The sequence below is a fragment of the Pholcus phalangioides genome, unplaced genomic scaffold, assembly GCF_987345545.1.
Source record: "Pholcus phalangioides strain wild (caught in Gottingen) unplaced genomic scaffold, Ppha-v1.0 ptg000003l_1, whole genome shotgun sequence".
In the NCBI taxonomy this organism is placed as follows: domain Eukaryota; kingdom Metazoa; phylum Arthropoda; class Arachnida; order Araneae; family Pholcidae; genus Pholcus; species Pholcus phalangioides.
In genome coordinates, this window is record NW_028301596.1 from 19,854,453 (window position 1) to 19,872,064 (window position 17,612).

The 17,612-nt window shown below is 33.9% G+C and overlaps 1 protein-coding gene across 2 annotated transcripts in view; it reads right to left on the bottom strand.

The window, feature by feature from the left end:
• Positions 1 to 17,612, bottom strand: part of Cmtr1 (Cap methyltransferase 1) — a 64,527-nt gene that overhangs the window by 10,226 nt on the left and 36,689 nt on the right. For both annotated transcript variants that reach the window (XM_089245600.1, XM_089245601.1), the window contains exons 15-22: positions 16,744 to 16,876; positions 16,431 to 16,613; positions 11,915 to 11,971; positions 7,927 to 7,984; positions 4,646 to 4,711; positions 2,982 to 3,125; positions 1,352 to 1,471; positions 1,013 to 1,104 (exon numbers count right to left, since the gene is read on the bottom strand). In XM_089245600.1, the coding sequence (XP_089101726.1) occupies positions 1,013 to 1,104; positions 1,352 to 1,471; positions 2,982 to 3,125; positions 4,646 to 4,711; positions 7,927 to 7,984; positions 11,915 to 11,971; positions 16,431 to 16,613; positions 16,744 to 16,876 (853 nt within the window). The remainder of the gene's footprint in view (positions 1 to 1,012; positions 1,105 to 1,351; positions 1,472 to 2,981; positions 3,126 to 4,645; positions 4,712 to 7,926; positions 7,985 to 11,914; positions 11,972 to 16,430; positions 16,614 to 16,743; positions 16,877 to 17,612) is intronic.

A 17,612-nucleotide genomic window follows, 5' to 3' on the forward strand; every position in this document is an offset into this window, starting at 1 on the left:
AACTCCAAAAATCTGACTTGTCTGTTTCCAAAATTTTAGAATCCTTTATTAATCCTTAATTCAAATTTCACGTTTGCTTATCATACCATAAATCTTGATCTATCAAAAGTGTTGGATACTAAATGTATTCATTCTCATACAACTAAGCAAAAAAATTAGTAGCTTACAAGGTATTTTTGTATTCTTTGATAATGTGTTTAGGAATTGAATAAGCAGAGCAAAAAATGAAAGAATTGCACTGTAAAGCATGATATAGTAATACAAAAGCGAATACATATTTCTTTCATCTCTGAACATACAAAAAGCGTGTAGAATCTGCATTTCATATTGGGTTGACAGTGATTAAATTGGAGCAAATAAGTGAATGCTCAATTTTCATTACCTTTATTAAATTCCTGGGAAAAACTTGTTTGCAACAGAGTGAAAGCTATTGTTTTATTCCAATTTGTGTATTTAGTCAGTATTTAATGTAGATGAATATCAGTCTTCTGAATGTATCATGTGATCCTTATTGAACCCTGCTTTTATTGACACGCTGGGAACTAGACTCTAATATTCACAAATGTGGTATCCTCGATTTTCACGGTATGCTGACTAATGCGCGGAATATGGCAAATGTTCGCCTTCTCTCACTATAAATGCTGTTTTGAATGTGACTGCATTATTTCTGATGCCAAATTTGGTATGATTTAGACTTAAGGATGATGCTCAGAATGGATCCTATTTGGAAGTCAGGAAGTGACTATTTTTCAAGAAATACCAGATTGTAATACCATATTTATTCATGGGATATTCTGAAGCCATGAGTGGAAGGCTAAATTAAAAAAATAATTTGAGATTGTATTAAGCATATCAAATAAACTATATGATGACCAGTTTACCATCTGCTTGAATTAACCGAAGAAACAGCATAAAGACTAACACAGTTTAAAGAAAAGAAAAAAAAAAACAAATTAGGTCATTGTCATGCACAAACAAACTAAAAATCAATATTGCAAACAAGAAAAATAACCTTTTCTCAAAATGATGCTTTCTCACGTCCCTGCCTCCAAGAAAGAAAGCATCTATGATATGAACACAAAGGATTTTCCGCTGTGCTTTGCCCTGAAATAGCAAATGGAAATCATAGCATGATTAACAAACCGTTCAAAACACAACCTTTATGATCAAAAACATCATAAAATACTTTACTAATTAATATGTTAAGATATATACAATAATATTTTTGTTTATCTTCTGAAGTATGAATACAAAAAGCATTTGATTTCACCACATGGAACTATACTTTCACATGTATTGAATAAACAATTTTTTTAAGTGAAAGCATAAATGACTCAAGAAAATTTCTCACCTCTCCTTTCAACTCATGCACCAGTTGACCATAAAAGAGAGTATCAGCAGGAAGCTCTAGAGTGACTTCAACTTTTGACCACTTTGAATGCTTTGTATCAAGTCGATAAATACTAGACCTCTATTTAAGGCAGAATAAAGAAGGAATATTTAGCCAAAGCCAATATAAACAGATAAAAAAAAAAGGTTTCAAGATAAACATTAAAAAGTATTTTTTGTTTTAAACATTGCAATATCATACAAGTAAATGAAGCAAGACTAGGTCAAACGTTTAAAACCAATGTAAAAAAATACTTGAAATATAAGGAGGATTAAGTTAACCAAAAAAAAGTATTCATACCATGGGTACACAAACTTTGGTCTACAAATGTCCAATTCTTATCTGGCCCCCAAAGCAGTTTATAAAAAATGTAATTGTTTCAAATATGTTTTAGGATCATTATGTTTGTGATGATAGAATATTATGGTGATAATACAAAATAGAATCACAACATACCACATTAATGATTTTGATGCAATGATAACTGCACAAAAAGTATCTCAGCACCAATTAAATATGTTCACATTTCAAGTGTTTTTCATTGATATTTTGCTTGTGAAAAAGTAATTTAGTTTTTATACAGCCTGCTAAAGTAATTCTGGACAAATTATACCCAGCAAGCCAAAAATTATGTGCACCCATTGATTTGAACTAAAATTTTCCCATGTATTTATAGAAATATATTAATGATGATATTTCAAATTCTATTGATGAATACAGTAGACTCGCAATAATCTGGTCATGAGCTAGTTGGTCCAACCCAAAAAAAAAAGTAATTTGGCATTTTTAGGTGCATTTTTTTTAAGCAAAAAAACATGTCATTCCATTTTTGTGCACAGAAGTTTACAGGGTGTTCCATTAATTCATAAATAGTTAAAAAATTCATAAAAATTGAATGAATTGTTATATTTGAATGCAGTTCGTGAAAAATATTATTCCAAAGAATGATTTTTTTGGTACAGTAAAAATACAGGATTGATTGGATCTAAACTTCTTTTCAATCTCTTCTATGCCTGAAGCATTTGTAACGCTTCAGCCAGCAATTTGTGGCTGAGGTAAAACAATTTCACCAATGGTGCTTTATCCACCAATATCAACATCACAATGAAAACATTATATAAGCTCCAGTAACAGGAAAACTCAGAAATGAGCTGTTAATCGCAAACATGCATTTTATAGGACTCATTTGAATATTCCCAGTGATTTGCTTTCATGCAGCACATTCTATCAACAAAAATTTGAACTAATTTTTTTCCTCTGTACCGAAAAAAATCCCCTTTGTGTGTGAATGACTTTTTCGCAAACTGCATTCAAATGTACCAATTCTTTCAATGTTCATGAATTTCTTAACTATATACAAATTTATGGGACACCCTGCAAATATATTACTTAAATGAGCCTTTTCAATTAGCTTCGAGTAATCCAGCACACCAGGGACTGATTGATGTGCACCAGATTAGCCAGAGTTTACTGCATTTCTGAATAGGTGTGATAAATGGTAATGACTTTCCCATAGTGAACAAAGACTACAGCTTCATCTTCATTAAAGTTACTTTCAAATTACTCAAAGTTTACTTGAAAAAAAACTCACCCCAAGGCTAAGGAAGAAACCCATGGGCAAAGTAGTAGTCTCACCACAAACTACAGCTTTATAGTCAAATATGTTTTCAAGTTTCGGAAGATTATCTGTAGTTAGTAACTCGTGCTCTGCCAACAGTTTTGATACACTTATGTTCTGAAATAATGGAAAAAAATTTTTCTTAGAAGACTTAATATCAGATGCAATTTATTAAAACTATGTTGAAAACAACCTCCAGAAACTTGAATGTTTCAGAATACTTTACTTTTACGTTAAAATCAAAATGGTATAGCTTGGTATAACTTTTGCTTCAATTACACTCTACACTCTTCTCCGAATAATTTTGATCATGTTTTAATAATATTCTGCCATTCCACCTATAAGAAAGCTAACATCGTCTGTTTCCGACATACTTGCAGCACTTTGAACGATCTTCTAACTATGCTCGTAAGTGTGGTGCAACGGGCTCGCTATGGCAATACAGTCAAACCTTGTTAATGAGTCAATCTTGGGAGAGCAAAAATATGACTTAGTAAGCGGAGTGACTCGTTAAACGGAGTAAGCCATAGTTGTGCCAATTCCTACCTGAGGACAATTGGGACTTCCAAAAAGTGACCCGGTAAGCGGAGTGACGTGTTAACCGGGTGACGCACTAACAAGGTTTGACTGTACATCTGCTAATGTCCACACACATCAGCATTTCATTTTGGTCAGATGTCACAAAGTCAGATGACAGCATTCAAGAGAAGAATACTAAAAAGTCCAATGAACTTCTCTGTGCATTCAAAATTTGATTCAATTTTTAGACCGTAACCTATATTTGCTGCACAACAAGAGGGAGTACAGAAGAAGCAGGATGAATTTCAGCCTTCTAGACCAGTAAAGCTGATACTAAGGAGAGTCTACAACTTGCGGCCCCATAGGGGTGCTGAAAATTCATGAAACTGATATTGCGTTGAATGGCAAACTTTATTGAAGAAACAATACACACTTAACATATAAATGCGGTGAATCAATGCCACCCATAATCAAGCTAGCCAGCCGATGTAGCTTCAGGAATGATGAAATTCTCCTATTCGCCCAGGAGAATTAATATCTAGAATACTTATGGAACAGAAATATGCAGCTAGAACTAGCTAAAACACCTGGGTGTCCAAACATTGACTAACTTGGACCAGGACTCCATGTGACGCAAACATGACATCGATTTGTCGTTGTACGGCTTATACAACTACAACTTTTGACATTCAACGAATGCGGATGGACCACCACCAAAGGAACTTATCGAGTCGCTAAAATATCAATTTAGACATAGACGATATTCTTAGATGATTCATCATACTTATTTCGTTGATTTATACTCCTGTAATCAGACTTGTTATTCTGTTAAACAAATTTTTATAGATATATATATTATAGATAATCATTGAATAAAATTCATGATGCACCCATCTTTTGGGAAGCTTCGATATCTCCTTGAGATGGGAAGCGGAGTGTGTCCAGTCCTTCAATATCAATATACTAATTTATCTTATTATTTTCTTGCCTTCAAGACCTGATAATTCTATGCACATGTTTACAAAATAATTAAAGATAATTCATTATACAGCTTCAAATACAATGAAATCTTCAAATGGAAAGTAAATTTTAAAAAAAAAAATCCAAAGGATTGTTACCATGAGTTTTGTAAACTTTGTATCTGGCTCGGTTTTAGAAGGAGCAGACCTTGCTTGATCAGGTACCTGTGAATATTTACAACAAAATTACTACCTAAGAAATAAATAATAAATGATAATAATATTGTAAGTTACTTTCAAAAGCAGACTTTTAACAGCTATGCTTCATGAGCAGAGATACCGGGAGGGGGAATCCCCCCCCCCCAGTGTCAAAAGTGGAGCCTACTGATTTAATGTATATGCATATAAACTGAAGAGCCAAAAAAACTGGTTCAGGCATGCGTACGCAAATAAAGAGATATGGAACCAATCAGAGTACAGCGCTGCGGTCAGCAACGCCTATATAACACAACAAGTGTCTGGCATAGTTGTTAGATCGGTTACTGCTGCTACAATGGCAGGTTATCGAGATTTAAGTGAGTTTGAATGTGGTGTTATAGTCGACGCACACGAGAGATGGGACATAGCATCTCCGAGGTAGCAATGAAATTTGGATTTTGACGTATGACCATTTCACGAGTGTACCGTGAATATCGGGAATCCAGTAAAAAATTAAATCTATGACATCGCTGCGGCCGGAAAAAGATCATGCAAGAACGGGACCAATGACAACTGACGAGAATCATTAAACGTGACAGATGTGCAACCCTTCCGCAAATTGTGCAGATTTCAATGCTGGGCCATCAACAAGTGTCAGCGTGCGAACCATTCAACGAAACATCATCGATATGGGCTTTCGGAGCCGAAGGCTCACTCGTGTCTGCATGACACAAAGCTTTACGCCTCGCCTGGGCTCGACAACACCGACATTGGACTGTTGAGGACTGGAAACACGTTGCCTGGCCTGACGAGTCTCGGTTCCAATTGCTTCGAGCTGATGGACGTGTACGGGTATGGAGACAACCTCATGAATCCATGGACCCTACATGTCAACAGGGGACTGTTCAAGCTGGTGGATGCTCTGTGATGGTATGGGGCATGTGCAGTTGGCGTGATATAGGACCCCTGATACGTCTAGATACGACTCTGACAGGTGATAGGTACGTAAGCATCCTGTCTGATCACCTGCACCCATTCATGTCCATTGTGCATTCTGACGGACTTGGACAATTTCAGCAGGACAATGTGACACCCCACACGTCCAGAATTGCTACAAAGTGGCTCCAGGAACACTCTTCTGACTTTAGACACTTCCGCTGGCCACCTAAATCCCAAGACATGAACATTATTGAACATATCTGGGATGCCTTACAATGTGCTGTTCAGAAGAGATCTCCACTCCCTCTTACTCCTACGGATTTATGGACAGCCCTGCAGGATTCATGGTGTCAATTACCTCCAGCACTACTTCAGACATTAGTCAAGTCCATGCCACGTCGTGTTGCGGCACTTCTGCGGGCTCGCGGGGATCCAAAAAAATATTAGGCAGGTGCACCAGTTTTTTTGGCTCTTCAGTGTATATGAATTGACATCATTATCATGCCCCTTCCCCCAGTAATCATCACACCCCCAGACTTTCATGTCTATCTCCGACTATGCTATGCTTCCCTATTCCTCACTGAAATTTGATTCCAGACCATTCAAAACAGGCTGCAGCGCCAACCCTCCAGCTGCAAGCAGTATGTCAAGTTCCAAAACATTATAGCATTATTCAAATTTTTTAAAAATTTCAGAGTAAAATAAATAGTTAATAAAGATTGCAAAAGCCCTTAAAAAATTTGTAGTGATTCATTTCTAATTACTAAAAAAAAAACCCCATTACAAGGGGGGTTACATGTTACAAGGTTTTATTTTATTAATTTGTGAGTCAGGTTGAACTTTCCTAAATCAATATTAATATTAATTGATCATTTTTGTTGCACCACGGTCATTTTCAGCACACGAGGGCTAATTAGACCGGGACCTACAATTTATTGCCGATTCCGAATGGCAGGCTTGTTTTTTTTTATACTCATCGGTTTGGTGCACTAACCCCTCAACTCCCTGCAGAAGTTTTTTGCCGCGGTCAAGTCGCTGTTTTTTGTTGTACCCCCGTGTAAGGAACGTTTTCTGACAAGGACGAACCGGGTATCGAACTCGCAACACCTCTGAACATCCTTTCGGTACTTGATATAAAACTTTTATTCAACATTTATAATAAAATTGCTGAAAAATCGTCAACCGCGGAAAATGACGGATGCTGTAAGAAAATTTTATTCACCAAAAAAATTTATATGTTTGACAAATATGTGAGATGAATATATTTATTTTACTATAATTTAATCATGAAAGAGTGATAATTATCATATATTTGGTCATTTCTGTCACATCACGGTAATTTTTTTCTGCACACGAGGGCCAATTAGACCGGGACCTACAATTTATTGCCGATTCCGAATGGCAGGCTTGTTTTTTATACTCATCGAGAGGTTCGTGCACTAACCTCTCGATGGGGGACTCCCCGTGGTAGCAATTTTTTGCTGCGGTCAAGTTGCCGTTTTTTGTTGTACCCCTGTGTCAGGAAAGTTTTCTGATAAAGACGAACTGGGTACCGAACTCGCGACACCTCTAAACATCCTTCGGTACTTTAGGCAAGTATCTTATCGACCAGGCTACTGCACCCCAATATTAATATTATAATCATGTTGTTACAAATATTATAATAAAAATTCAGTTATGAATTTGTAAGAATTCAATATATTTTCCTTAAATGGCACAGAAACTGGCATAAGGGGAAATCCCTGTGATATATATACCTCCAATGTATCATCTTTAATTTAATGCTTCGATCATTTTCTGCACAAGGCTCAAAATCGGGACCTACGTTTTATTGTAAGAATCCGTCTGCAGTGTTTTTTAACTTGTGTATATGGCAGTAGAGATGTAAAATTTTCAAGAATAATCTTTCGGAGAATATTCTTAAGAATATTCTCCTTTTATATTTATATTTCACAAGATAAACAAAATTAATAAAAAAAATTTAATTATTTAAAAGAAAAATTAATATTCTCGATTATTCTCCAATTTTTACATCCAGGAGAATATTCTCACTTAACATCTCTATATATGGCAGTGTTTTTTTCCTCCTTCTTTTAAATGTATATTACAAAGGGGGTTGGTGCGCTAACCCCCTTGGTGTACTTTCTGCAGTAGCAATGTGTTCTGTGGTTGTTTTATCATTCTTTCTATTGTATCTTTGTCAGGAGAAGATTCTGACAAGAATGAATTGGATATCAAACTCAAGATATCGCTGAAATCCTATGGTACAGTACAAGTATATGTAATTACAAAGAAATACTCACTTGCCAATACTCTAAGCACTGTTTTCTATAATCGCTTTGCTGCTTGTCATGCAAGTTCCTGAAATTTCAGGATAAAATGACACAAAATGTATTCAGACAATTTTTTAAACCACATGCACACACACCTGAACTGAGTCATACTTGGTGTTCATAAACTGTTTAGAAAAAATTGGAGGGATGATAGTATCAATCAAGACGAACAATATTTACAATGGAAACTGGTCACAAGTAACTGGTCTAAGCCACCATAATGGTTAACTTAGGCATGGTTTGTATGTCCCTCAAAGAAAGAGGGAGATATCACGTGATCCAAAAAGCCTCATTGAAGAAAACCTGGGCGGCACCGGGTATTACAGCTAGTTCTCTATAATATCAACAAATGAGAGGCTAACATATGGTATTTCATGTTTGAAAAATAATTTGAAAAAGTCTACAAGAATTAACTTGTAGACTTTGTAATCACTAATTTAAAAGAAAAAAATCACTACAAGAGAGGCTTGAAACTCATTAGAAAAGTAATTATTTTTCTTCTTTTGATGCAAGTCTGTCTAAGTTGTACTTTTGAAAGGGTTATTGCTACCCCGAATATTGTTGGGAAAAACCCTACAAATGTTGTTGGAAGGATCATTACCACTATGTAAAAATTGCTGGAAAGGTCATTATCTGTTCTCTTCAGTTTCGAGTATTTTTGAACATTTGATCTTGCTTCTTTTACCAGAATTTACCTATTTCATATTTAAAATTATAAGTGTTTCGTTTTGAGTTTGCTCTTGATCATTACCTGCTTGATTCAACATACTTTGAGATAGAAATGGATTACCTTTTGGGTTTGATAATACGATTAAATAATCGATGTTTGGGTTTACCCAAAATTCAAAACGAACATGGATTATTTAATCGTATTGTTTAATCGCATTATCTTTGAGATGACTTCTTTTGCTGGGCCATTCTTAGAATATTTATTAGAAATTCGAAGAAATTTAATAGTGATTAAAGACAAATTATTTTTAACTTAAACTATAGTATTTTAAACTAACAGAATTAAATTATTTTTAATTTAAACTACAGAAATAAAAAATATAGAAAATGATTAAACTATATATTAGAAATTTAATAGAAGGATTTTATTTTCTCAAAAAAATTTTCACTTATTTCATGAACTTTTTCTCATTTCTTTACTTTTCTGGGATTTCATCACTGATGACACCCAGAATTTGTCTACGGATTTTGCATCGCAACTCCTATTGCTGTTTTTCCAGTGGGATAATACATTCTATCAAGAATGTTTCCGTTCCATTAAAGGGCACATGAATGTTTTGTCAAGTACAGCTAGTCAGGGAAAATTGATGCAATTTAAAAAGTAATTAAGGTAAGGAACACATAAATCAAAGGCATCAACTTTTTTCCATAAAAAAATAGCTGGAAACAGCAATGAAGGTTTTTTTTTTATAGTTCTGCCGATGAAAGGCAATTCACATAGTTTGACTCCATTTTATACATCACAATGTATAATGTCGGAAGAATGAGCGCCGAACCCTGGGGGGAGAGGGCCTTAAGCTAATTCCACTTGTGGCCACAAGAAATAAAATTGCTGAGAGGATGATGTTATCTAAAAGTCAGTTTCTAATGAAGGGACAAAGTCCATTTCAAAGCAGTTTTGGAGCAGCAAAATTAACTTACAAGAATACTTTTGTTAACCCCCCCTTTTTCAAAATAGCTTGTTTTTTGTTTTTGGTGTTTCAGACTTTTGACACCTTGTTTGAAAGAGCGGCTGTCATAAAATTTTTTACGCGTCTATTTAAGATATCACTTTTGCATACTGAGAACACTATTTGCTGTCTGGAACAGAAGCAGTTTAAATGGGCTAAACATTTTCTATAAGTTTTCAAGGCAAAGCTTTCTTGGAAAGAAATTTTTGCAAAATGGGAAAGAATTTTGAAGAACCAACATGATGTTGGCGATTCAGCACTCGTTATTTTAAGCGTTAATTGCAGCATTGCAGATTTAACGATTGTTATTTGGCAAAGTTACTAAACTAGCTTTCATAATTTGGCGGACTTCCTCTTTTACTCTTGGAATTAAAATGTTTTTCACAAACATCAGAATTTTGATGAAATGGCGATCGAGTATAATAATTTCTGCTGCTTGCAGTTGCAATTTTTTTTTTAAATGGAAACTGACTCACATTTTCGATTTAAAGCTGATAGACTATTGCAAACCAACTTCAGTTGCACGATCACGGATATCATCAGGGGTTTTGTGATAGAAAGCCTGCTGAGGGGTTGATAGTTTAAATAAGGGGGCCGCAGTTATCTCAATCCGATTTTTTCGGGAACAAAGTTGAGCGTGGGAACTTGCAAGGAAAACTTGAAAATTGATTTGAAGAAAAAAAAAATATCTGCTACCTTCTCTATAATTTCGCAAACTTTTCTGGACTTCCAGCAACTCTTTCAACAAGAGACCAGATAGATTATCGGTTTGACATGCTTGTAGTACTTGAAAAAATAAACTGTCTTAAGGAAAAGTTGCAAAGGGTAAATAAAAATTAAATATTTTTTGATTGAAAATTTTCGTTCAAATGTAAAAAATATCTCTGTAGTGCTTACAAAGCATGAAAAACATACATGGTTAGCCCGCAAATTTTTTTCCCAACACTGCACTTACAGTGCAGTCAAACTACTTTCCAACAGACCCCTCTATTTTTTCAAGGTCACGAGATAGTACGACTACCGAAGATGGGAGGAGGTGATGCTGAAAAGTGCAGAGGAATAAAACACACTCTTCTTGGAAAGAATAGTTTCGCAAGAAATGTTTAAATGAAAAATTAAAAAAAAATTTTTTGGCATCCTTTCCGAAATTCTGGGCGTACTGAAGCAAAATTTCCTATTTTGGCTATTTGGTGCAGAAAAATACGAAAATACACTATTGGAACAGGATGGCACAGAGTTCCCATCCCTGCTATTGTGATTAGGCTGACCATATTTGCTCGAGAAAAATACATGAAATTGGGCTACAAAATACGGGAAAATACAGGACATAAGTGTCACCAAAGGAAAATGTAGTGCCATTTCAAATTGCAGTGAATTAATATATATACATGACAAAAATGTGAAGTAAATATTCTTATTTGTAGTCCTAATTATTGTAATATAATTTCTGAGTTGAGAAGATAATATTAATCGTTGATTTGAAGAATAAAAGTCAAGTTGGCGTGAAAAACCGGGATATTTTTGTAAAAAAGTCGGGACAGCCAGAAAAACTGGGTTTTTCCTGGCAAATACGGGACATATGGTCATTCATTCCATCCACAATTGTGATGTAACTTCTAAGTTTCTTAAGGGAAAATTTTGTTTTTGGCACAAGATGGCACAGAATTGAAGAATTTCGGCATTTTTGTAGCAGAATGTAGCAAACACCGGAAATTGTGGCTGATTTTCCACCTCTGCATTCAGCATATACACACTCAAGGGGGAAATATTCAATTTTCATAGTTTAGAGGTAGAGCACTCATACTAGAGATAGCGGTTAGAGTTCATGTGGAGGCAGAGATGAATTTTCTTTTCTGAAAATCATTCTCGTCAGATATAACCAGTCTCTTCTGAAAATGTTATATTCAAATCCTGTGTTTTATTACAAACTCCCACCCTTTCATCAAATTTCAAATCAAATTAAATTCAGTTCAATCAACAAATATTAATTATTATCATATTATATTAGTATTAAATTGAATATTAACAATAGCAATCCATCTATGCAGAGTTGAGAAGGTGGTCATGAATGAAGAAACACCTTTCCGAAGAAAAGTGTAATAGCCTATAAAATCCATTTTACATCATATACACAATGTATTACAAGTTACTCAATATTGTTTTTTTACTTTCACTAGCAACATAATTTTTAAATTAATATAGAGTTTTGCATAATAATGACTGGATATGATCAGTAATGCTATTTTTCACTGCAAATAAGAAATTTAAAAAACACTCACACATTACTTGCAAAAACCCTGATTTTGTCCAAATGAATGGCTTGCCGAGCACCAATCCTGAAACGGATAAGAAAAGAATATTATGTTAGTAGTCAAAATAAATACACAATAGGGCTGACTTTCTTTTTACAACTATAAAATTGTTTTGATACATGAGAACAAGGACAGGTCATATTAATTGGGTCAGTTAATCATTCCATTATTCATCGAAGTGAAGCATTTCAGTTGAGATGATCAATCTGATCAAAATTTGATTAAAATTTTTATTCATTTGATTATTGTTGTCACACCATGGTCATTTTTTGCACACGAGGGCTAATTAGACCAGGACCTACAATTTATTGCCCATTTCAAACAGCAGGCTTGTTTTTTTTATACTCATAGAGAGGCTGGTGCACTAACCCCTCAATGGAGGACCCCCTGCTGCAGCAGTTTTTTGCTGCAGTCAAGTCGCTGTTTTTTGTTGTACCCCCGTGTAAGGAAAGTTTTCTGACAAGGACGAACCGGGTATCGAACTCGCGACACCTCTGAACATCCTTTCGGTACTCGATATAAAACTTTTATTCAACATTTATAATACGACTGATTAGATGTCTTAAATTATTTTAATATACATTGGCATTTATGACATTGACTAACCTAAAAATAACTGATTTAAAAAAAAGACAAGATCTCCAAGTTAAGAAATTCCAATCTATGATATGTTCAGCATATTAAATAGTTTCAAGCGGATAGCTTCATTTTTTAAACTATTTCTATATTTGTTTACATCCAATCAAAGAATAGATGTGTGGAAGGCAGGGTTGGTAAAAAAACCGGTTTTTTTCAAAAAAACCAAAAAACCGGGTTTTTTTGGTTTAAACCAGGTTTTTTTGGTTCAAACCGGTTTTTTTGTTTTAAATAGTATTAACATTAAAAACAATGAAATTTCTGAAAAATCATTCAAACTCTTAATAATTAACTAAAATAAAATGTTTATTAATGCAATTAACACTATTCCCATGCTAATTAATCAATAAATATTTATTACATTTTAACAAAAACCATTTTGCCATTTAATTATTTTTTGCTTAACTCAATGGATTACTGTGTGTTTGAAAATTCTTTTAATGTTATTATTAATCATATAATATATAAAGGTTTTTCTCCAGTTACTTTCAGTATACTTAATTACGAAGCTATTTTGCAAAAAGTAATACAAATTAGGTGAATATAATGCATTTAATGAAGCATAAATAATGCAGATTAATTAACGATGATTTACGATATACAGGGTGATTATAACTAGGTTCTGATTTCAAAACACTGTAAAAAAAGAGCGATTGTCAGAATGACTTAAAAATTGACATGAATATTCCTGAAAAAATTCAATTTTATTTGATAAAGGGGAAAAAATACTTAAAAATGTAAAATTAATGACATCATCCAACACGTGGGAAATTTGCTTGCAGAATGGAAACGATAGCCAGTCATGGGAAAATTATAACTTAATTATAGCATTGCACGAGTCCATAATTCACGGAAACATCACAAAAAAAATGAAGTAATTGAACAAATAACTACAACTTACTCAAAAAATGTTAAATATGTTGTCCACCGCGTGTTCTGGCTATGAGGCTGAAAGTACAAATATTCTTGTTCAACAGCAGAATCGGAGTATGCCATGGTCATAATGTGGATGTGCTTGCAATTCAGCTTTATTAAACCAAACGCGTCCCCTTTCCCCCGTTCATATTCCTGAGGAATGAGAAACTTCTAACATATAGGGAATGTGCTGGAGATTACAATTCACCAAAGTTTGCAATCTGACCACTGTTTATAACATTTTGAGGTACCCCCACAGCCAGAAGTTGCAAGGGTTAAGGTGCATCCTGTCAAAATGGGTCTTCAGCAGCTGCTTTGCTGGTATTGCAATGTGCATCTTGATAGAAGTTCTATCCACACACTGATGCTGTGGAAGTGCCGAAATGATGTGGTTGCACAAAATAGATTATACTGCTGGCCAAGTACAGCATCGTCTACTTGCACATTTTGCACTTTTTTCTTTTGCGAAAGAAACGTCCATTGCTTCAGGAGTATCCATGCAAATTTTCAGGTCATTCCGATCAGTACTTATTGTATAGTTTTGGAATCAAAACTTTAATTATAATCACCCTGTATATAGCTGATTATTTTTTATAAATCTGTTACTACTATACAGTAGAACCTTGATTAACTGGGCTTAACAGTGTGTGTGTGAAATTATAAAAAAAACAACTATTGAATATATTAAGACTGGGAGATATACAGTAGGAGATGTGCTACTTCTTATGGGAATGAAAATGTATGTGAGGTAATGTAACAACTAGTACACTAGTCTTTGTCCTTTAAGGACAGCTGGTGTCTTTATTGGATTATAGGACCACCTGCCCCTAGCATGATGGTGTCACTACTGTAGCTGCTTCTTTGTGAAGGGAAAAAGAAACCCTGTGAGATAATACACCACTACATTTAGATGTGTGATGCAATCCTTATTCATGAATTTGCTAAAGATAGAGCATCAGAATGTAGCCAAAGGTTAGAAAATGTTATAAGAATGAGAAATTTTGGCTTTTATATATAACTTTAAATGACTAAGATACTTCATATGAAAAATATATATATATTCTGGCCACTTTTATGAGACTTTTTGAAAAAAACCACTTATAAAATCTTATGTCATTTAAAGATATACCATCAGAATGTACCCCAAGGATATAAAATGAGGTAAAAATGAAACATTTTGGCTAATAATGAACAAATATGATATTTTTCAGGGAAAAAAATGATATTTAGGACACTTTTATCTGATTTTTTGAAAAAAAACCAAAGTGGTTTTTTTAAAAAAACCAGTTGGTTAAAACCAAGGTTTAAACCATGGTTTAAACCAACGTGGTTTAAGCCAAACAACCCTGGTGGAAGGAATAGAATATATTTTTATATAGCATCAATTAATATTATATAGTTACCAATATTGTTTGCTATGAATGATTAGCATTTGAAAATATTCAACTGAAATTGGATTTATTGATAATTCTTTGATTAATCAGTTAAAAATTTGAATCAATTCCCAGCCCTGATGGGAATACATGTGAAGTTGCATACAAACATATGGTGGACAAAAAAATTTGCCAAAGTATAATGATTTAGAGCAGTGGTTTTCAATCTTTAGCAATCTGCGGCCCAGTTGATTTCTTTTCATCAGCAGAAGGCTTAGTCATAATGGGAAATAAATTAAACAAAGAATCACTCATGGCCCAGTTGAACTGATGTCAGGGCCTGTTACTGTGCTGTGGTCCAGCAGTTAAGAAACACTGATTAAGAGCATGTGTGAGAGTGCACACATCACTCATTTTTTAAACCATTGCTCTTATCTATGGTTGCCGGACATCTGGCATTTTTATGAAGCCTTAAGGCTCAGAAAAAATTATTTCAACTGGAAGATTTGAATTTTTCTCCCTTTGAAAATTGACTTGTAAATTTTGAGACTTTCAGCACTGTCACACATTCATTTTCTTTGGGTCCGAAATTTTCCAATCAGATGTATACCAGGATACATAGACTGACATTTCAATAATAACATATTAAATTTTTTCATTAAAGGATTATTTTTGTAAAAAAAACCTACACATGCTTATACTTAGTACCATTGCCAGGAACTAGCTGCATACATGTGCCAGAAGTGCCAGGTTAGGAACGTTTTTGACAAGGATGAACCGGTTGTCGAACTCAGAACACCTCTAAACATCCTTTGATACTTTAGGGGAGTATCTTATCGACCTGGGCTACCGTGCCCATTTTTTCCTTCATATAATCGGTTGATTAAATTCAGTCAGAAGAAAAACTGTGAATAAGTTAATACAGATTATATATTGCTTCATATTATCTGAGTGGTAGGATAAATATTATTTAAAAAGTATAAGGAAATATTTTTGGTTAATTTGTAAAAATATATTATGTTTGAAATGTGAATAAATTGATTAAAAAAAATTTATAATAATCAAATGTTGTGAAAAAAAAAGGTACCATAATTTTCTGCCTATAACCGACAGAGTATATGCAGCACATGGGCTCTCAGTTTTTTCCTCCCCTCAGAAAAATTGGTATAAGAATAAATGCAGTTGACATTTGTTTAAGTGACCATCATCATTCCGTCGAAAATTAACCCTATATCAGGTGGTTGTCATATAGGAAGGAAAACATATAGGATAGTCATTACATGAAAATCAGATTGGTTTTTGTTTAAAATGGTCAATATAATACGGGGTCATTATGAAAAGAATCAACCGCATTAAAAATAATTTTTGTTTATAGAGAGATAACAGATGAAGTAAAAATGGGAATAGAAGAATCCACACTTGCACAGCTTAAGATTTCATTAGTGATGATGAAAGTAAAAACCAATATTTACATGTGTTTATTATAGGTAAGAAATTATGGTAAATGTAAAACTGAGCCAACATCTAACTAACTTTCAGCAAGCTCAAAAATAACGAACCTGTTATTAGATTCCACCATATATTCAAAAAATTGTACATCATCTTTTAAAATGTCCAAAGGAACAACCTCAATGATATCTTCTTTAGAAGCTGATGGATTTTTCTCAAAAAAATAGTTGATTTCAAACATGTATTTACAGACATCCTCAGTGCTTGGCTTTTTCCATTTACAAATAATGTACCTAGGAGGTGTAAAAAAAGTTCAGTTAAAAATGCAAATAACCACAAATTCTTTGCAGATATTAACATAGCTATTTTTTCAATACACAAATCCATAGATTATGAATAAACATTGGATAGACTGTAATTTACCTCTCAGAATTCGCAGGACGACTAGTATTTGGTTTGTGGATGCATACTTTATCAAATGATCTGTACATTAGATACACTAATCCAACACTAAAAGGTGTGAATGTGTCAAAAAGCTTGCACACAAAATGGCCACCTATGAATAAAAAAACCCATTGATGAATAACAAAATATATCAGCGCTAATTACAATGCTTTGACATAAGTTTTAAATATGAAAAAATCCTATAAAGGTACCCCAGAGGTGAAACACAGTATATGGACTCTCACTAATCCAGCAGATATCAGACCATGGTGCGCCGGATTACTGAAATTGTAGGATTACTAGAAGATAGATTAAAAAGCCCATTTGCATAATATAAACTTCTGCACACAGACATGCAGTGACAAGTTTGCCTCAAAAGTTAATTCATTTCTTTTTCATATGATTTAGTTAAAAAGATCACTGAAATAATTATTAAGTAATTTCCTATATACACACTGTGTATAATCAACGGTAGTACATAATCCATGCATACAAATTTCACTACTTTGAGAAAAAATTTCATCCTATACTCTGTATATGAAAATTTCGTTCACCAATAATGAAATCTTAAGGTATGGCAGGGTTATTGGTCACGTCTTTTTATAAAAAAAATCTTGATTCTTCTACTTGCATCTCTATACATCGGATACCTTTAAAAAATTAATTTTTGCAAATTAATCTAAAAAATATATATATTTGGTTTTATTCCTACCTCTCAGAAAAAAAAAAAAGATGCATATAATATACAGTAATACCTTGTATTTCATTGACTTCAGTTATCGCCAGTTTCGGTTTTCGTAGATTTTTTCAGCAAAAAATGTCTTGGATTTCATATCGGTTGCCTCGGA